Consider the following 22,918-nt stretch of genomic DNA (forward strand, 5'->3'; position numbering starts at 1 on the left):
ATCATTGCCTTTTGAAAATCTGCTACGGTGTCTTTTAGAAAAAATTATCTTCCAAGTCCCGTGAATGATTGTAGATCAAATGGCTGAAATGCACACTTGATCAACTCAGCATGGAGCTACTCGACGGATTGATTAACCTGACTGTAGGCATACGATACTTAGTGACATATTCAGTGACTACAGCCTACTTCTGTGTTATTGACCACTTCCTGGAATTTTTGGGACCCCCACCCCATACAAGCCTATAAGACTCACAAAGTAGCCGAACCTGCAGATCTTTGACGTTATGGGAGGAGCAGTGGAGTAACACACCAGCAGACCGCCGAAGCACCAGCACACTCCGCAGCGACAACAGCTAGTGCACAATCTATGATGAGGCAGCAGCACTAACCAGCGCTTATAATGGATACCTAAAGTGTTACCAAAAGGGGAGAAAATGTCCAAAATGAATTGTTTATAGAGTGCATTAAAACAGCTTCCCTTGTTTTAACTGGTTGCGATAAATTTCTGAACATCTTTTTTAATTGTTCCTTTCTCTTTTATCATATAGAACTCAGCTTAACTTTACGGTAGCAATCGATTTCACGGCATCTAATGGTAAGTGTGTTATCATCATAATTATTTGTACAGTATGCTTATCCAAAGAAGTACACAGTAAATAATGAATCATTTAATCCTTCACCTTTTCATCAAATATAGGTGTTCTCATGGTCTTTATAAAAAAAAATACCTAAACGTGTATCCAATATGGGGTCAATGTCATAGGAGCCCAAAAGTATTGAAAGTAATGCTTTCAATAGCTTGAAGATTATGTGGAGAATGCAAAGTTAAACAACACAACTAAAGGTGTTTCTTTGTCACAATCTGTGAAAGTGCAATCCCACTTTCCATGGCAGAAAGCACCACTGAAGCATTTTTCCTCTAAACATCCCCTCTGCTTCTCTCCGTCACCCCTCCCTTCCCACCACCATTAAACATTTTCTGTATTTCAACAAAATCATTGATAATAGGCTTTGACTTGTCTTCATCTAGGAACCCTAGATATTTATTTTCTACAGTATTACTTTTACAGAACTTTAATCAATCTGCTCTTTTTTCCTCATCCCAGTACAGGGTAATGGGGGGCTTTGGTTGGGTGCCTAAAACTGATTCCAGAAATATCCTGACTGATTTAGCAACAGAACTTATTCACTCTCTACCAGTATCTTTTTGATGAATCATTCTGAATGTTGGTGACTTTAGATAGATAGATAGATAGATAGATAGATAGATAGATAGATAGATAGATAGATAGATAGATAGATAGATAGATAGATAGATAGATAGATAGATAGATAGATAGATAGATAGATAGATAGATAGATAGATAGATAGATAGATAGATAGATAGATACTTTATTAATCCCAAGGGGAAATTCACATACTCCAGCAGCACCTTACTGATACAAAAAACAATATTAAATTAAAGATTGATAATAATGCAGGTAAAAACAGACAATAACTTTATATATTGTTAACGTTTACCCCACCAGGTGGAACTGAAGAATCGCATAGTTTGGGGGAGGAACGATCTCCTCAGTCTGTCAGTGGAGCAGGACGGTGACAGCAGTCTGTCGCTGAAGCTGCTCCTCTGTCTAGAGATGATACTGTTTAGTGGATGCAGTGGATTTTCCATAATTGATAGGAGCCTGCTGAGTGCCCGTCGCTCTGCCACAGATGTCAAACTGTCCAGCTCCATGCCAACAATAGAGCCTGCCTTCCTCACCAGTGAGATCTTCTTAAACAAGGAATCAAGTGTCTGTTAGGCATATTCATTCTGGGACAGTACAAGGTGGACCTGCTCTATCCAAATATTCATGAATTTAAATATAAATCATGGGCGGCACGGTGGCGCAGTGGTAGCGCTGCTGCCTCACAGTTAGGAAACCCCCTGCGTGGAGTTTGCATATTCTCCCCGTGTCTGCGTGGGTTTCCTCTGGGTGTTCTGGTTTCCTCCCACAGTCCAAAGACATCCAGGTTAGGTGCATTGGCGATCCTAAATTGTCCCTAGTTTGTGCTTGGTGCAAGGGTGTGTGTGTATGCCCTGCGGTAGGCTGGCGCCCTGCCCAGGGTTAGTTTCCTGCCTTGTGCCCTGTATTGGCTGGGATTGGCTCCAGCAGACCCCTGTGACCCTGTAGTTAGGATATAGCGGGTTAGATAATGGATGGATGGATGGAAAAATATAAATCTGATCAGGTCTGATCTCATCTTACTGTCACTTACAAGCCTGCTATTGTCAGCAAGCAGCAGCTCTCTGTTAGCCAGGTCAGATGTTTTTCTGTGCGTCTGTAAAGTTTTAATTTCCCCTTGGGGACAAGTAAAGTATTGTCTGTCTGTCTGTCTGTCTGTCTCTTGTGTCTGTCTGTCTGTCTGTCTGTCTGTCTGTCTGTCTGTCTGTCTGTCTGTCTGTCTGTCTGTCTGTCTGTCTGTCTGTCTGTCTATGGAAGGAATTCATCCCAAGACAGCTTCAAATTGCTATTGCTTTCTTGAGTTTGGATTTTTGTAGTAAAACATCCCATTGCAGTCACTGTGCTCACCTTCCAGTCAGAAAATTTCCAAGTTTTGATTCTTCATAGTGATAACTTGCCTTCTGCCTTCTTTGTTTTTGTGGGGTTAAAAAAAAATCATCTTCCAGTCACAGCAAATTTCAGAGATTTGTTTTTTTGTGAGAGCTGATTGCATACAAATCGGGGGTTTAAAAGTTTTGATTCTATAAGGTCAGCTTGTCTCTTGTTTGTGATGAATTTTTGTGTTTCTGTCACGCAAATAAAGTTAGTTGACAAGCACTACTTGAAAGTCTCATTTTCACAATTCCAATTTCAATCCTTGCTCCTTTGCATAGATTCAGTTTCTGTCTTTGTGTTTTGGTTCTTGTTATTTAATAGAATTTTTACGTAGGGCTCTTTTCAGGGCTAACCTGACGATTACAATTGAGCCCTTTTGGTTTAGACAGACAGGTTTTAATGTTCAGAAAATTTCAGCTTTTGGTTTTCAATTTTACTCCTGGTTACCAAAAAAGACATCTTTTGTGTTATATTTGAAGATAACGTGCATCTCCTAGTTAACTGCTTTTCACATCAGAGTGGTGCTCTGTAACACAGTGCCAATGATCAACCCAGGGCAGTCAGTTTGGGAAAAGAATGGCTGAGCTACGGATCTTTCAGGCCATTTTGCATTTCTGTTACTGGCAGAATTTTTTTTTTTTGATTATTAAAATAGGCTGCACAGATCTCAGCTAGCTACCTGACCACTATATTGTGTGTTCCTTAAAGATCAGCTAGTCTTTAAAACAATTCTTTTTTATTTTTTTCTCAAGACTTGCCTGTTTACCAGCACAGCTTGGTACGCTTACAATTCTGTGGTTCCCAGCATTATTTCAACATCTGCATATCACAGGGAACATGTAGTGTAAAATCAATGATATCTCACACCATTTGACTCATCCCCCAATGCATATCACTGCAGAGTAGCACAGTGGATTTTGTTCTGTTTCTACCTGCAGATGATTTTGTTCTGTTTCTACCTGCAGATAGGGCCCATGAAAACACAGATTTTGTATGTTTTAATGTGTTTTTTTCAGCTGGAAACTACAAAACTGTAACCTGTTCTTGCCATATCCTAGTATTAGCCCTTTCCTGTTTCCTGGAGATTAGGCTAAGCTGAAACAAACTCCTAGGAATCACGGAGTAAAGTCCAGTGCTGTGCTATGAACCTGTATTATCTGCCTAGACTTGGACAGAGGCAGTGGTGCTGTAAGAATTATGTTTCTAGACTTCTTTAGCGCCTTCAACACCATCCAACCTCTGCTCCTTAGGGACAAGCTGACAGAGATGAGAGTAGATTCATACCTGGTGGCATGGATCGTGGACTATCTTACAAACAGACCTCAGTATGTGCGTCTCGGGAACTGCAGGTCTGACATTGTAGTCAGCAGCACAGGAGTGCAGCAGGGGACTGTACATTCTCCGGTCCTGTTCAGCCTATATACATCGGACTTCCAATACAACTCGGAGTCCTGCCACGTGCAAAAGTTCGCTAACGACACTGCTATCGTGGGCTGCATCATGAGTGGGCAGAAGGAGGAGTATAGGAACCTAATCAAGGACTTTGTTAAATGGTGCGACTCAAACCACCTACACCTGAACACCAGCAAAACCAAGGAGCTGGTGGTGGATTTTAGGAGGACCAGGCCCCTCATGAACCCTGTGATCATCAGAGGTGACTGTGTGCAGAGGGTACAGACCTATAAATACCTGGGAGTGCAGCTGGATGATAAATTGGACTGGACTGCCAATACTGATTCTCTCTGCAAGAGAGGACAAAGCCGGCTATACTTCCTTAGAAGACTGGCGTCCTTCAACATCTGCAATAAGATGCTGCAGATGTTCTATCAGACGGTTGTGGCGAGCGCCCTCTTCTACGCGGTGGTGTGCTGGGGAGGCAGCATAAAGAAGAGGGACGCCACATGCCTGGACAAACTGGTGAGGAAGGCAGGCTCTATTGTAGGCATGGAGCTGGACAGTTTGACATCCGTGGCAGAGTGACGGGCGCTCAGCAGGCTCCTATCAATTATGGAGAATCCACTGCATCCACTGAACAGGATCATCTCCAGACAGAGGATCAGCTTCAGCGACAGACTGCTGTCACTGTCCTGCTCCACTGACAGACTGAGGAGATCGTTCCTCCCCCACACTATGCGACTCTTCAATTCCACCCGGAGGGGTAAACGTTAACATTATACAAAGTTATTGTCTGTTTTTACCTGTATTTTTATTACTCTTTAATTTAATGTTGTGTTTAATTTAATTTAATTTAATATTAATTTAATATATGCTGCTGCTGGAGTATGTGAATTTCCCCTTGGGATTAATAACGTATCTATCTATCTATCTATCTATCTATCTATCTATCTATCTATCTATCTATCTATCTATCTATCTATCTATCTATCTATCTATCTATCTATCTATCTATCTATCTATCTAGTCTTCATAAAAGAATGAGCAAGGTAATGGGCTTCCAAAAACCAACATTTGAAGGTTAATTAATTTTACCATATGTGAAGAAATAGCATGTGAGAACACATAAACCTATGTATGTTAAAAATGATCGTCATCAAACAAAAAATATATGTCTCTGCATAAGCAGTTATTTTGTGTTTTATTTTAACTGCAGTTTACAAATTGGATGCGCATCCTATATATAACCACAGGGAGCGCCAGAGAGCCTCAAATTCCTAACACAGTCACACAGACACAAGTACTCAATTAAAAACGCAAGGTTTATTATTCACAATTACTTTGCAAAAGACTTCTTTATCCATATAAACCACCAGAATGATAAATTCTTCCTCTTCTCCTTCTCTTGCTTCTCCTCCACTCCACCCAGTGGAGCGAGTGTTGCTCTCTTCTGTCCCAGCTCTGACTCCCCTGGATATGACAGAGTGGCTCCCTTTATCTTGGACCCAGGAGTACTTCCTGTGGCAGGGTATAGCCCAATGGAAGTACTTCCGGGATGATTGGAAGTCTTGTATAATAGGGATTACCAATCCTAACAGCTCCCTCTGGTGGCCCCCACGGAACCCAACAGAGTTACCCCATGGGACTACAATTCCAATTATGCCTTGCAGGTATCCATGTGGCAGTCCTGGTCTGGTTGTGCAGCCATCTAGTGTATCAAGGAAGCCACTGCTCTGAATGTAATGTCTCCCTCTCCTCCTCCTATATATTTAATACAGTGTACCAAACACCAAAAATATCAAATATATGTGTAGTATAAAGATCGGGCTGGGGATTCAGAGGGTCATGTGGCTGGACAGCGACTGATTACTGTGCTTGCAGAACGTTATGTAAATGAAACATCTCACCAAACTTGGGAAGGCGGAGAGGAGGAGGTCCCGAAAAAAAGGATGGAAGGAACGTGAGAAACAGGATTGAGGGTGGAAGGTTCTAGAACATAGGTGCTCTCAGCATTGGTAATGGAGAGCAGAAGAGCATGCAGTGTGGCAGCAGCAGCTGTGCGGACCAGAAGGAGTAGCATGATGTGCAGAAACAGCAAGGAGAGAACGAGTAAGTAGAGGAGAACGAGAGGGAAAGAGTGGTGTGCTTTCTGGGCAATAACAATGAAGCAGAAGAAGAGCAGTGTAATGAAGTTAAGCGAGTCCAAGAGTAATTACAAAGGCATCTCCCAAGGCTAGACCAGTGGGAGTATATTTGGAAGACAATCAATAAAGGCTCATCAGTGCTTTAAACACCTGGAACGTGTACCGATGTTGTTCCTCACTGCCTGGTTGTAGCTGTTACTAGTAGCTGATACTAGCAATCTGCAGCCATTCTCCATGACCTGTCTTTCACTACGAGATATGTATGAGACACATCTTCCCAAAGTGGACACAATCTGCACCAGTTGTGTGTGGAGGTAGAATCTTAACGCAAATTCGGGGGTGCTTCTCACAGGTCGATACCCAGTCACGTGCCAGTCTGTTTCCAGTTCTGGCCCTGGCAGCCTTCTATTACACAAGTATGTAACTGTTATATCTTATTCCTTCCCCAGGCTTTTTCAATTATATGCTACGCCCTTTTTTGGCTATAGCATCTTCATGATGTTTATGTATATTTGCTGTATTTGAATAGTACATACTCAAAACCTTTCCTCTGGATATAAAATTATATACGTATACAGTGAGATCTCTGTTCTCATCCCGAGTAATCCAGTACACAAACATTTTTTCATTATGAAAGTTGTCTCCGTACACGGAACCCCGTCGTTTTCGAACATAACCAAACATGTATGATTTGCGCAGGGTTGGTTAGACAAAGGAATCTTGAGTCAGTCTGAGCCCGTCCTTTGCCGAATTAATACATGAGTTTTTTTATTGCAAACACGTTAGCAGTTTTTTGTGTATTTTACTGTTTGAGTTACGAAAGTGTACGACCAGCATGAGGCCAAAGAAAGCATTAAATGATGCACCCATGAAGAAATTAGTGGAAATAACCATAGAACTGTCCGTGTGGCTGATCTGGCACACCAATACGGCAAAGCAATGTCGAAAATATGTACCATTCTTAAAGAGAAAGACAGATTGAAGAGTGCTGATGTGGCAAATGGTTTTAAAGTTAATGAAACAAAGACCTAAAGCAATCGATGATGTTGAAAAGTTGTTGCTAGTGTGGATAAACCAGAAACAGTTAGTGGGTGATAGTGTATCCAAGGCGATCATATGTGAAAAAGCAAGGGAGTTGCATGCTGATCTCATTAAGGAAACCCCTGGAACGAGTGGTTCAGAAGTGGAATCATTTAATATGAGCAGGGGATGGTTTGGGAAGTTTTAGAAAAAGAAATGGTATTCACAATGTCATAAGGCATAGCAAAGCCGCAAGCTCAGGTAAAGCAGCCACCAAGAGACACATCAAGGAGTTCCAGGAGTTTGTCAAGAGTAAGGGGCACCAGTCACTATATACAATGTATGTTTATCAACAGTTCTGTGTTGTGGAACGGATTAATTAAATTTACATGATTTCTTATGGGAAAATTTGATTCGAAATATGAGTATTTCTGTTCACGAGTCACTTTCTGGAACTGATTAATCTCGCCAACCGAGGTTCCACTGCATTTAATTCCATTAACCATCTATTCAGTGAACCCAGTTAATACAAGTTTAGGCCCTGGGAGAGCTGCAGCCAGTTTAGCAGCCTTGGGTATAAGGCTAAGAAGTTTCATTTACTCATTTGTCAATCTTCCAGTCCTCATTTTAAATCCAATTTTAAAGTTTATCATTTATGTTTAATGATCAATGTTGGACCAAGTGGGACAAAAATGATCGATGGGTGAACACAATTTCTATGATCTTATATACCAGTTTACTACACTTTTAAATTATCCACTTTAATAAAAGCACATGAGTCTGTATGTGTGTTTGTGTATCCATTTGTCCGTCCAGTTACTAGGATTAGGAAGAAGAATTAAAAATTAGGCAAAACGTGTAGATGAATGGTCAAAAAATTGTAAAATGATACTAAAACTTATGAAATACGGCTCTATTAATAAGAAAACTGGTCTGATTGGCCTATACTGTTGCCTTATGTGGCAACAGCAGTGTGGTAGCAACTTTACTGTCCCTCTCAGGCGATGTGAATGGGGTTTACAGCTATAATGCTAATGGGATTGATAACTTCACATGGTGAGCAATGGATAAATGAAAATAACAATACGTCGATACGCACAATGGGAAACAAAAGCCCTGACATGACTAGGACAGCATCACTAAACCAAGCCAGTGTGGACCTAACCACTGCTGCATTTTCCCAGCAAAAATATTTTGACTTTAAAAGTGATCACTTCAATTAATGACACGGAGGGAAAACCACAAAAAACGGGCAGCTCTACCCAAACAGGAAAGGGCCACCGCAAAGGAAAGGAATTGGGTGCGTATTATTATACCAGACCAAATGGACAACTCGTGTGTCAAATGAAAAACATGAGGTCTATGTTGATTACTTAGATTTCAACCAGTCTTAGCAAAGCTAGTATACTATATAACAATTCATGGTTGGTTTCTGCCCTGTATCTAATGCAGCTTGAAAATGTTTTTGCTAAAAATAGATGGATAAGTTATACCATGTATAAACTGGCCTAGATAGATAGATAGATAGATAGATAGATAGATAGATAGATAGATAGATAGATAGATAGATAGATAGATAGATAGATAGATAGATAGATAGATAGATAGATAGATAGATAGATAGATAGATAGATAGATAGATAGATAGATAGATAGAACTTAATTTGTACCAAGGGGAATATTTAAGTTTTAGAGATGTAAATGAAAATTGTAACACAGAAAAACAACCCCCTCAAATACACGCTATAATTACTGAAAAGAAGGAACAATTTATGACTTGGCTAACGATAACAGAGCAGTCCCCACATTTTGTTGGTATAAATGAGCCCCAGTAGTGTTTTTTGGCACACACACTATATACAATTATAATACTGGAATAATGTATTGTAAAAATAAAGTATTTGTTCAATATCAATGTTCATTCTTTTTTTGCAGCATTTACCATGATTCTAGTTTTTATATTCCAGCCTCTCTTGTCACTACTATTGTACACAATTGCTGTTTTTCTGTACATATGGAATTAAAGCCTTTGTTTTCATTTGGCTATATTTAAAAGTACTAACAGTACAGATTGTCAATGCTATTTAATGTTTAGAATTGTCAGTTTGTACTTTTCCTTGCCCTTTACTTTGGCATCTGAAGTGTTTCCATTATTTACAAATTACCACTTCAACTTTATAAACTACAATGTTTATTTTTGTGAAGACCTTCATTTAATCACTGCTAATATTTTGCTGTTATATACATTACACATATATGTTACACACTTCTGGTTTATTTCATTCAGGAAATCCCTCGCAGCCAACCTCTCTGCACTACATGAATCCGTATCAGATGAATGCCTATGCCATGGCCCTCAAGGCTGTGGGAGAAATCATTCAGGACTACGACAGTGACAAGCTCTTTCCTGCGTATGGATTTGGGGCCAAGTTACCACCGGATGGAAAAATCTCTCATGAGTTCGCACTGGTAAGGTTACATTTTTCAGTGATTTTTCTTTTCATCTCTCTCACTGATTCTATTATGTCTCTGAATGAATGGAAAAGAACATCCACTGTCAAAAGAAAAGAATTTCACTTTAGAAATGTCTTGGCAACAATACTAAAAAAATCATCTGCTAGATTCTGGACTGAAAAGGTTATTTAGAAACAGAGTCATTTTACCTGAGCTCTCTGCCTTACCAAAATTTTATTAAGGTTTATTAGATTCTCTTCTTATTTAAATTTTTTATCTAAGGAAAAACACGCAAATGTTGTCAAATAAATACAATTTCCATCTCTCAGACTCTCTCCAGTTAGTGGTGTCTCAAATTGACCTGCAGTTCATTGGCTTCTTTCTACTCTTTTCTATCTGCTGCAATTATGTGATTCATTTATGTCATTAAATAGATTGTATCCATTGGAGATTAAATGCTCTGCTAACAATTTAAGGTGAAGGGCAAAGAATGGAAATTTGAAAAGCTTAATGAAATGTATTTTCTTCAAAAATCATACTTTGTAAAAATATGGAACTTTTTAGTTTTGTAACAAATCGAATTGTAATTACTAGGCAAAATATATTAAACTTTACTAAAACAAGTCAGTGCAAAATAAACTTGACATCCATGCCCATCTGTCCCCAGCATCCTTCAGCATCCCATTTTGACTCCCTAACCTTTACACATCTCTCCCTGGGAGCTTTTTGATAACATATTTCATCATTTAGATAGATAGATAGATAGATAGATAGATAGATAGATAGATAGATAGATAGATAGATAGATAGATAGATAGATAGATAGATAGATAGATAGATAGATAGATAGATAGATAGATAGTGTGAAATGCAAATGAGGAAGAGGAGAACTAAAGAAAAGTTGGGGTGTCACACCAGGCCACCTCATTTACTGCCAAAGTCCAGAAAACAAAACAAAAATGGTCACAACAGCTTCTTTCACAGTCTCTTCGGCTTCTTGAAGGTGTCCACTCTCTCAAGCTGCTCTGGGACACTGCCTTCTTAGAGCACTCAAATTTTTGTCATCCCTGCTGGAAGAGGCAGGAATTAATTGGTTGTGGGTGTGGCTTAGATGTTCTCGTTGAGCAGTTTCTCTAAATTATGGAGGTGAAAAGAGATGGTGTTGTTAGAATTGGTGCCGCTCTTGCCCTGGTAGGGTTTTGCATACCTTGTCTGAGCCTGGAAGGCGATTCTCAGGAGTCCATGCTTGATAACAGATAGATAGATAGATAGATAGATAGATAGATAGATAGATAGATAGATAGATAGATAGATAGATAGATAGATAGATAGATAGATAGATAGATAGATAGATAGATAGATAGATAGATAGATAGATAGATAGATACTTTATTAATCCCAAGGGGAAATTCACATAAGTATTTGGTACTGAGTTCACATTTCCCAGGATCACAGAAGGCACCAAAGGCTTGTATCGCCACTTTCTCGCTAGCCGCTTGGCTTTTAGCTTAGCGCCAGCTCTTCTGCCACAATACAAACTTCTTACCTCATCGGGTAAATAGGGAACCACATTGGCACGGGCCTTCGTTCTCAGCACTTGAAGTTGACTACCTGAATAGATGAGTCTCGGCGTGTAAAAATCCATGTGCAAGTAGTAAAAAGTGTCCAGGGAATGAGTCCACATAAAAGAAAGTGGTAGGAGTGATCAGTGAAACAGAGAAAAATAGAGAAAAAGGTAGAAAGATAAAGTCATACACAGGGCTGCTGGAAAGGCTGCCACTCGCGGCGGCGCCTGAGTCATGATGATCCATGTGCTTAAATGTATTGTCATATGTACGCAGGACAATGACATTCTTACTTGCATATCATTCTGCAGAGTAGCGACAGTAGTACAATACCAACAACATACAATGAATACAAAACCATACATTAAATGTATGATGCACAGAAGAAACACGTCCATAACAGACAATCTGTAATCTCCAGTATAGATGAGCACACGTTAGCTGCTCCCTCATGACATTTCCAAGATTCTGACCGCTTAGGGAGTTAATCTTCCAACTGTAGTAGATTTCCTCTGTCCTTTAAGTATAGAACACTTGAATTATAAGGAAAGATTAAAAGAGCTGAGCCTTTACAGTTTAAGCAAAAGTTCATTAAGACGAGACATGATTGATGTCTTAAAAATTATGAAGGGAATTAGTCCAGTGGACTGAGTCTGTTATTTTAAAATGAGTTCATCAAGAACACAGGGACACAGTTGCAAACATGTAGTGGATTTCTTCGGCCCTTTAACTATAGAACACATGATCTACCTTCAGTCATTTCCTTAGCAATGGAACAAACTTCACCATTTACAAAGCAGGAAATTAGAACATTAGGACAATCTGGACAAGAATAGGCCACTCAGCCTAAGAAAGCTCACCAGTCCTATTCACTTAATTCTTTTAAAATAACATCAAGTTGAGTTTTGAAAGTCCCAAAAGTTCTACTGTGTACCACGCTACTTGGTAGTTTAGTGTCTATGGTGAGTATAAACGCTTTTGGGGTTGAATGTTATGTCGGGGTTGGTTGGGGTATGATATATATATATATATATATATATTGTTTTGGAGTTTGTTCATTTCTTTTTTTTATTAATATATACTCACTTTATTATTTTGCATATTGTTTGTTGTTTGGCTTATTTTTGATCATCGATTGGGAAAGTTTATTTGGAAGAAGTACAGCTTGTCGGGTCTAACGTCCACAGCTTGCCAGGCCACAGGTCTTGGTGGAGTAGCTGCCAGTTTGGGAGAGTGAGTCGGCCGTTGCAACCTAACATCCTATTAGTCTTCTTGATTGCTTCTGTACACTGTCTGGATGTAGACAGCCCACTATGACTCCAAGGTCCTTATTTATTATAAGGTTTACTTTCAAGTATCTGACCTCGCTCTGTGTATTCAAATGTAATGGTTTTACTTCATCTGTTACACATCTGTCCAAGCCTACAGTTGTGTTGGTCTCTCTGTAGCTGATTCTCCATTATTTGCCCTTCCAAACTAGCTTAGTATAATCTGCAAACTTCTTGTCCAGATCATTTCTGTATATTAAAATGAGCAGCAGCCCCAGCACTGATCCCATAAACAATCCACTATTAACATCTCGTTCCTTCAGCATTACTCTTCAATTCCTGTGTTTGAGCCAATATTGTACTCACGTACACACCATGCCCCATGTAAAATGCCAATAACCTTTTTCAAGAATCTTACAATTTGCAAAAAAGTATTACTGCTGTTAATGGATATCTAGCCTAAAGTGTCCTCCTTCTTTGTCATAATGTAAAAAAAAAAATAAAGTTTCTACTTGAATATTTGTCCATGGCTCTTTTAGATGTACCGCAGTGTCATTTATTTCCAATTTACTCAATAGGTTTGAACCCTCTAGTTAAAAGAAGATGGACTCAATTTTTCACAAGAGCACTCAGATATGTAGGATTGCCACAGAAATGTGTCCGGGGGAGAACGCTTATAGGGATTGTGTTTTTACTGATCTTGATTGAAGCATTTGGACAATGCGATCAGGCAGTAGGCTGCATCATCAGGAAGTTTTCCCTGGAGGTGTTTTTTTATTGATGTTTCAGGTATTAATTTATACAAAGAAGTAAAAAAAAAAAATCTAAATCTTTTCCCTCGCTGCTTTTGGTGCATAATCGAAGCTTTCACATACACAGTTGTATAAAGGCTAAGATTTCTCAGTTGAAAATCAAATGCTTTCATCATTGTATGTGTTAACGTTCTGTTTATTATTACATTTAAAAAGATTATGATAATGTTGAAACATTTTTTTTTTTGCAAAAATATTCCCCAACCCTATCTTGCTTCCAAAGACAAAAGCAAATAAAGAAATACAATGAAGAGTAAACCTTCAAATTCAGTCAGATAACAAGGCTCAAATAGGTAACAATGGCCTACCTCGTATAACAACTTTCTCTCCGTGGTGATCTCTCATCCAGTAAAGGATAACATCTTCCTGAGCCACACCTCCAAAACCACATCCAAGAAATTCCAAAATGTTCAAAACATTTGCTTTCACTTAATTTATGCCCATGTCACGATGGTGATAGGACACTGAAGCATCTGTCACCTAATGAAGAATTTCTCAAAAGATCATCCATCTGTGTTGTGAGTCTGTTACTTATCACCAGCCATTTACTGTGGCAGAATGGTGGACACTGAGCTTCAGGTCCTGCTTTCCCATAACATTTAGGGATTTCCAAGGACTCTACGATCGCAACCCAGACGCTTTGATAATGAGGTGGGCTCAATTTCTAAATAACCAGATAAAGTGTTAATCCCATCTCCAAAAATTCAGACTTTTACAGTCCAGTCATTTCACATACAACATATATAGTGCCTTCAGAAAGTCTTCAGAACCCTTCACTTTTTTTACAGTTTGCTATGTGGCAGCCTGATGCTAAAATCATTTAAATTCATTTTTTTCTCTCATCAAGCAACACTTAATTCCCCAGAATTACAAAGCAAAAACAGGATTTTAGAAACTTTTGTAAATTTATTGAAAATGAAAAGCCAAAATATCTTATTGACACAGCTATTCAGACCTTTTCCTATGGCACTCGATATTTGGCTCTGGTGCATGCCATTCTGTTGATCATCGCTGAGATGCGTCTACAGCTGTGGGGTCAATTCAATTGAGTGGACCTGATTAGGAAAAATGCACATCTGTCTACAGAAGGTCCCACAGTTGAGCAAACACCAAGCCATGAGGTTGAAGGAAATGCTTGCACAACTTAGACACAGGATTGTGTCAAGGTATAGATCTTGAGAAGGCTACAAATCATTTCTGAAGCATTGAAGATTTCCAAGAGCACAAGTCCACCATAATTCTTAAATGGAAAAATCACAACTCTTTCTAGAGATGGCTACCAGTCCAAACTGAGGGATTGAAGGAGAATGACCTTGGTAAAACAGGTGACCAAGAACTCAATGGTCACTCTGGCTGAGCTCCACAGAACCTGTATGGATATAGGAGAAATTTCCAGAAGAACAACCACCGTTACAACACTCCACTGATCTAGGCATTATGGCAAAGTGGCCTAACAACATATGAAAGCCTTCTTGGGTTTGCAAAAAGACACCTAAAGGACTCTCAGACTATGAAAATCAAAATTCTCTGGTCTAATGAAACCAGGATTAGCATCATGTCTGGAGGAAACCAGACACCGCTCATCACATGTGCAATGCCATTCCTATGGTGAAGTATTGTGACAGCAGCATCAGCAGTATCATGCTGTGGGTTGTTTTTCAGAAGCAGTGACTGGAAGATTAGATGGGGTTGAGGGAAAGCTGAACAGAACAAAGCACACCTTAATGAAGACTTACTTACTCAGAGTGCTCTGGACCTCGGACTGGGGAAAAAATTCACCCTCCAACAGAATAATTGAGATGTTTTCTATGATGACGCAGCATAAAAAAGAGGGATGCCTCACGCATGGACAAACTGGTGAGCAAGGCAGGCTCTATTGTAGGCACAGAGCTGAACAGTTTGACATCCATAGCAGAGCGACGGGCGCTGAGCAGGCTCCTGTCAATCATGGAGAATCCACAGCATCCACTGAACAGTATCATCTCCAGACAGAGGAGCAGCTTCAGCGACAGACTGCTGGCACTGTCCTGCTCCACTGACAGACTGAGGAGATCGTTCCTCCCCCACACTATGCGACTCTTCAATTCCACTGGGGGGGTTGGGGGTCGGGGTTAAACGTTAACATTATTCAAAGTTATTGTCTGTTATACCTGCATTTTTATCACTCTTTAATTTAATATTGTCTTTTATCAGTATGCTGCTGCTGGAGTATGTGAATTTCCCCTTGGGATTAATAAAGTATCTATCTATCTATCTATCTATCTATCTATCTATCTATCTATCTATCTATCTATCTATCTATCTATCTATCTATCTATCTATCTATCTGTCTGTCTGTCTGTCTGTCTGTCTGTCTGTCTGTCTGTCTGTCTGTCTGTCTGTCTGTCTGTCTGTCTGTCTGTCTGTCTGTTCTTCTTATGATCATGTAGGTTTAGACTCAATGTTTGTGAACAAGCCAAAGAACAGTGCGCTTCAGTAAATCAATTGTGTCAAGAATTTTACTTCTTCTGGCACTTGCTATTTGTGAACTTGAAGATAATCTTCAATTTATGTTTCTCAAAATAGGAGCTTTTTGTCCATCTATCTTTCACTGTGATTTTATAAAACAGAGATCCAAACCATTTTGCAGGTGAATCACATCTACAGTATCAGCTGTTGATGCACATATATTTGAAAGTCTGTCATGTCTGAAATCAACAATTAAAAATGAATCATGCGCAAGATGTGAAGCTGCTGGGAGTCCTGATTGCTCTTTCAGACTCTCTCCCAAAAGCACTTATTGAGCTGGAGTGACTCAGCCGATGAGGAAGAAGGAGAATTTGTTGAATGTCATTTCTACCTACCTATGTAACTCAATTGCTCCTAAGTAATGTTTTGAGGCAGGAAGATCTTAGATTTACATTATAATGATGGTGTTTGTACTGTCACTGTTTGTTATTGCGTTACTAACTGATGTTTCAAGTTCATTTCATCTTTCAACACTGGCGGTAACAATGTCACTGACGAATCAGTTATTATGTGAATGTTAGAGTTTTGATTTACAGTACCTCACTCTGTCTTCGACAGAGTAAAACATTCAAATAAACTAATGAACTTTCAGAATCATTGGCTTCAAGCAATATGGCCCAGAAGCCATGAATCTGGATCTTACAGAACTAAATAAAAATGTAGCCCTCCTTGACACCACACAGTCTTTGAATTGAGGACTTCACTTCACCTGTCTAACTTGCAGTAATATCAATACAAAGCTTAGAAGTAAATCATTGTAAGGTGCTACATAAAATATAGATAATGTTCCTTTGAAAATCAGCTTTTTATAAATACACGTGTTTTCTGAATGCTAGCTAAACGAATTCAAGTTGCTGAATTTAGGTTAGGTTTGCTCAGTTAAACTAATTATGTGCATACCAGCTTATATATTTTTATAGTTCCCCTAATTCAAAGTGATTCAAAGTAGTTTAAAAAATATATTTTATTTTATATCTCATCTTATACCACACTTGGCCAGCAGATCCCACTCCTCTTTTCAAGTCAGTACATTGGCTCCCTGTAGCATTGAGAATATCAGAGCGAGTTTGTACAGCGGCATATTTTATTAATTAACCAACCATGAATTACCCAAGGACAGAGGCCTGTTCTAGGCTTTGTATCAGTAGTAACCTTGTCTACACATTGAAAAATGACAGAACTGGCTTCTATCATAAGGAAAAAACAACTGTTGCTTTTTAAGATAAACCATAACAGAAGCTGGAAAATTAATGGCAATTAAGTAATCATCCCCTAAAAGACTCTTAAGAGTACCAACTCCTTCTCAAATAATAAGCCAAAGCTCAGTTTAACTTTTTGACCTTTCTCAGGGACAAGAACTGTTTGATTGCACAATACACCTGTTTTAATGTTTTCTGACATCAAAGTCAAGCTTATAATGTCATCTGCACTTAACAGGAGTCAGAGTCTTGTGTTTCATTCCAGCTGATAACTATTGATCCGCAAAAGTTGATGTAATTGTATCATATTTGATGTTTTCATTTGGTGGTCCAAAACAGGTCCTGCAATTTGACTCAGGCTACACCACAAGGGCAATCTGAAAGATCTGGGGCAATTTCCCAAAACATTCATCAGAACACTCATATTCATAATATACTTATAATTATATTATTTCTGTTACTATATTTAATTTACAGTTTGCTAGTTAATAAATTGCTATTAACTGTAAACTATGTCTGATCTTTAACTTTACTATTGAGAGAAAAAATATAAACCTTTCTTCCTTATGGGCACATGCTGGAAACTCACCTTCTGGGATTCACAGCCTCAGTATTTATAATTGGTGATTATTCTTTAATTCTTAAACTTTGAACTAAACGTAACACACATTAAGTTAAGATGACTAGCCTCTGAGGTTTCACTCGGAAACACACACAGAGGAATAGCGCTTAGCCTCTAAGGTTGTATGTGAACAATTATTCATGTAACACCCACTAAGATAATTAATAATAATAATTATTTGCATTTATATAGCGCTTTTCTCACCACTCAAAGCGCTCAGCAATTGCAGGTTAAGAGCCTTGCTCAAGGGCTCAACAGAGCAGAGTCCCTATTGGCATTTACGGGATTCGAACCGGCAACCTTCCGATTGCCAGTGCAGATCCCTAGCCTCAGAGCCACCACTCCGCCAAGATAGCTACTTAGCCCCGGAGGTTTCAGTATCAAGCACATGCTAGTTAAACGGCACTTAGCCTCGGAGGTTACAGGTAAGAAGCAACTATTAGCTAAGAGTATATTCTTAAGGCTTTGCAAATGATAGTAAGTCCATCCTAATTCAAATTTTACAGAAACCTGTAATCAAATTCTAACTTTCAGTAAATTAAAAGTAGTCTTTAAGCATTAATAATATATACATATAATAATAATATATAGTGGAACCTCGGTTCACGACCATAATTCGTTCCAAAACTCTGGTCGTAAATCGATTTGAACGTGAACTGAAGCAATTTCCCCCATAGGATTGTATGTAAATACAATTAATCCGTTCCAGACCATACAAACTGTATGTAAATATATATTTTTTTAAGTTTTTAAGCACAAATATAGTTAATTAAACCAAAGACTGCACAGTGTAATAGTAAACTAAATGTAAAAACATTGAATAACACTGAGAAAACCTTGAACAACAGAGAAAACTAACATTGCAAGAGTTCGCGCTATACTGTAGCCTTATGACCCGTTCGCTGTAAACACTTTTTTTTTTAATGAGTTTTAACCACAGGGAAAAAAAGGAACATTTGAACAAATCCGAACTTTAATTAAAAGCCAACCATAAGCAACCAAGAAAACAACATTGCAGGAGTTCACGCTAACAGCCTTACAACCCGATCGCTGTGTAAACTTTTTTTCTAATGAGTTTTAAGCACAAGGAAAAAAATGAACATATGAAAAATCAGAAATTTAATAAACAACCAAGAAAAGTAACATTGCAACAATTCACGCTACGAACTGAAAAATGAACATTTGAAAAATCCGTAATACAAAAACTAACCATAAACCACCAAGAAAACTCACCTTGCATGAGTCGAGTTCTGACATGAAGGAAGTGAGGAGGAACTGAGTGGAGAGGAGGTTACAGTTTTGAGGGAGAGTCCGGCTCCGCAATGGAGGGATGTTCTCCTTCAGGTGTTTTCTTTGTGATTTCTTGGGTTTCTGGTGTTTTTAGCTGTTTAGCTGGTGGATCAGACTTCACAAAATAGCAATCTAATGTGACTTGCCTTTTCCTACGCATTAAAATTTTTCGGAAATGCGAGACGACATTGTCGTTCATCATGTTTATCACTCTGTTTGTAACCGCTTTGTCAGGGTGGTTCTTTTTGAAAAAATCTTGGCACTCATTCCATTTTTCCATGATGGCTTTTATCGCATTACTTTTTATAACCGCGCTTTCCTCTTCTTTCCCGGAGGACTCCTCCTCCTCCTCCTGTTCATCGAGTTCCTCCGTCGTCAGCTCCTCCTTGTGATCCAGGACCAGCTTCTCAATGTCCTCATTATCCACTTGAAGACCCATGCTCTTGCCCATGGACACAATCTCATCTACAACAGGAGGCTCAAAGCTTTCTAAAACTTGTTCAGGAACGCATTCAGGCCAAAGTTTCTTCAAGGCCGAGATCAAGGTCCGGTGTGTGACATCTTCCCAGGCTTTATCAATGAGGCCGATGCAATAAACGATATTAAAATGGTTCTTCCAGAACTCTTTCAGGGTCAAAGACGTCTCCTCTGTCACATTGAAACACCTGGTGAATAGTCCTTTGGTGTACAGCTTCTTAAAATTTGAAATAACCTGCTGGTCCATGGGCTGCAGAAGAGGAGTCGTGTTCGGGGGGAGGAACACGACCTTAATAAAGTCATACTCCTCGACCATATCGTCAACCAAATTTGGAGGATGTGCCGGTGCATTGTCCATCAGAAGAAGGCATTTTTTAGGCAGGTTATTCTCTTCAAGATATCGCTTCACGGCGGGAGCGAAAGCCTCATGCAGCCATTCCAAAAACAAGGTCCTTTTAACCCACCTTTTCATGTTTGCCCTCCACATCACAGGCAGTCTGGCTTTATTTACATTGCGCTGCTTGAAAGCACGAGGGTTCTCAAATTTGTAAACAAGTAGCAGCTTGATTTTTACTTCACCACTAGCGTTAGCACACAGCAAAACAGTTAACCTGTCCTTCATTGGTAATGTACATGTAGGTCGTCTTCGGCATCCTCTTCCAGAACAATCCGGTCTCGTTGCAGTTGAAGACTTGTTGCGGGATGTAGCCTTCGTCCTCCACTAATTTTGTGAAATTTTTCATGAATTCTTTCGCAGCTTCAGCGTCGGAACTAGCAGCCTCTCCAAGCCTTACCACACTATGAATGCCACTTCTCTTGCGAAACTTTTCAAACCATCCTCTACTGGCTTTAAATTCCTCACGTTCACCACTCGTAGAAGGATAGTTTTGCAGCAAATCGCCATGAATCTTCCTGGCTTTCTCGCATAACATCAACTCGCTTACGCTATCCCCTGCAAGTTGCTTCTCGTTCAGCCACACTAGCAACAGTTTTTCCACCTCTTCCAGCACTTGAGGCCTCTGCCTGGTTAATGCTGTAACTCCTTTTGCAACATCAGCTGCTTTAATAGATTCTTTCTGCTTTAGAACAGTCGAAATCGTAGATTTTGACTTCTTGTACTTGCCGGCAAGATCAGTAACACGAACGACATTCTCATACTTTTCAATAATTTCTTTCTTTACTTCAATTTTAATTTTCTGCAAAACTTTCTTCTCATCACTCTTCACTTGCTTAGAAGCCATGGTTAACTGCAAAAGCAGACGAAATACTGTAGAGCACAAAGAGTTCACAGGTAAAGCACGCACGTCTTACTGAGAACAATGAACAAGGAGAAGCTGAACACGTGCTTAAATACAGTAACTGGTGCGTACGAACCGGAAGGGAAATGAAATAGAGCACAAAGAGTTCACAGCGAAAGCACACACGCACGCACGTGCAAGCACGCACGTCTGACTGAGAACAATGCAACACGTGCGAAAATCATCGGCACGCACAAACCGAAAGGGAAACTGGCTTGTTTGTATACCGAGTGTGTGGTCATGAACCGAAGTTTGGCAAACTTTTTGGTCGTAAACCGATTTGTACGTGTACCGAGACGTTCGTGAACCGAGGTTTCACTGTATTGGAGTCAGATTAAGAGGTCTACACTCTAATTCTGTCATTAGTTAAGTGGTTTGTCAACTACAGCTGAAAACTGGTGAAATAAGCAATTAAAATATTAACCTTAAGTGCATAAATTAATAGCCAGCTACAAAGGCCTACAAGCAACATATGTTAAGTTTCAGATTCTGGATGCTTGCCTACAGAGTAGTCCATGGGTTAGGGTTAGGGTTAGGGTTAGGGCACTCATACATATGGAGACCCTTGTGAGCCCTTGTGGGCGGTCTCGTGGCCTGGAACCCCTACAGATTTTATTTTTTTCTCCAGCCTTCTGGAGTTTTTTTTTTGTTTTTTCTGTCCACCCTGGCCATCGGATCTTACTCCTTTCTATGTTAATTAATGTTGTCTTATTTTAATTTCTTATTTTGTCTTTTATTTTTCTGCTCTTCATTATGTAAAGCACTTTGAGCTACTTTTTGTATGAAAATGTGCTATATAAATAAATGTTGTTGTTGTTGTTGTTTGTTTATTTTTGCCCACTCCACTCTGGTGATGCCACATCTCAATCCAGACTCTCTTCATGTGTAGCTCTGAACAGGTGAAATGAGCAGCCCACCTCTATCCAAACTGCTGGCTCTTTCACCACATTTAAGAAGCATTTGAAGACTCTCTTGTATCTTGCTAATTGATTATGGTTTTGGTGCAAGGTTCTGAATAGCTAAGGTAAGGGAAACTAGTGCTGTTCTGTCTGGTGTAGAACTCTTCAGTTGTGATGGTTAATTTGGTAACCGTGTCCCCAAGACTCATGTTCACTCAACTATGTTGACTTCTTGTGTGTGTTGCTTTGGATAAAACCATTTAGTAAGTTGCGACAAATGAGTCACTGTCTTGCACCCCAAAACATGAGGCTGAATCTCAGTACTTTAGCAAAACCAGCTTTATTCAACTTGAAATAGAAACAGCAGGGTTATTTATTGCAGCGGGAGCTATCACTCTCCTATACACAGACACAGCAAACAGGCAGGGTAAGGGCCAGGTCAGTGGCCAAGTTATACTGTTCCTTACATTTACTGTATAATGTTCCCTGCATCACCCATGACAGGCGTGTATAGCGCTATCTCGATCGGCTCGTAGTTGTTTTTGCTGCGCTATGCTGCTGCACTGCGAATGAGTGGTTGCCTCAGCAATGGACACGCAGTCCTCCACAGAGGCGGCAGTCACACTGTGGCATGTAATCCCATTTTTTTGTGGGATCCTAAAAGAGTTCAGAAACCTCATAGTAAGTGAATAAATAGAAGTGTAAATGCTATGTTTTGAGCTATAGGAAGCTGTAGCCTATCCCAATAGCAGTGAGCAGATCTCAAAAATCCAATCCTTGATAAGATGTTAGATTTTCACAAGGCATCTTCATTGATGCATTCACACTCCTAATGAACCAATTTATAGTTGTTAAATTTAAAGAAAGAAGAAGGGATGGGTGGATGGATGTTATTCATAAGCATTTAATGAAGCTGGACGTGCATCAGCCTTAGTTTTACACAGGATCTTAATGAATGTGAGGCCTATTTCAATTACGTAATGAATCAAACAGAAAAAAACATGTTAAATGGTGTGTGTAAAAGCATTTCCAACCATTTATTTAGCAGGAATTTGATAGCACCAAACTATTTGGATGGTCCCAACGTCAGAGAGAAAAGCAACCAATCATTACTCAGTTCTGTACGCTGCAGTTTTAGTATGTGGGTTAATACTAATTTGGAGACATAGAACGTTTATTTTTGTTTCCTCATAAATCGAAATAATTTTGATTCCTTATTAATCCATTGTTAACACAATGAAAATGCATATTATTAAAAATGCATCAATATATGCTGAATATCTCATTAATATATGGCAAATTTGTATTAAACAGAGTTCTATGTTTTTACGGTTTACCAGTTGACATTCATATATACTGTGTTA

The 22,918-nt window shown here is 39.3% G+C and overlaps 1 protein-coding gene across 1 annotated transcript in view; it reads left to right on the top strand.

Annotated features, from left to right (window-relative positions):
- Nucleotides 1-22,918, top strand: part of cpne9 (copine family member IX) — a 737,722-nt gene that overhangs the window by 560,516 nt on the left and 154,288 nt on the right. The window contains exons 15-16 of the mRNA XM_028824197.2: nucleotides 551-597; nucleotides 9,450-9,631. Coding sequence (XP_028680030.1) covers nucleotides 551-597; nucleotides 9,450-9,631 — 229 coding nt within the window. The remainder of the gene's footprint in view (nucleotides 1-550; nucleotides 598-9,449; nucleotides 9,632-22,918) is intronic.

This window comes from Erpetoichthys calabaricus, chromosome 18 (assembly GCF_900747795.2).
Source record: "Erpetoichthys calabaricus chromosome 18, fErpCal1.3, whole genome shotgun sequence".
NCBI classification, from domain to species: domain Eukaryota; kingdom Metazoa; phylum Chordata; class Cladistia; order Polypteriformes; family Polypteridae; genus Erpetoichthys; species Erpetoichthys calabaricus.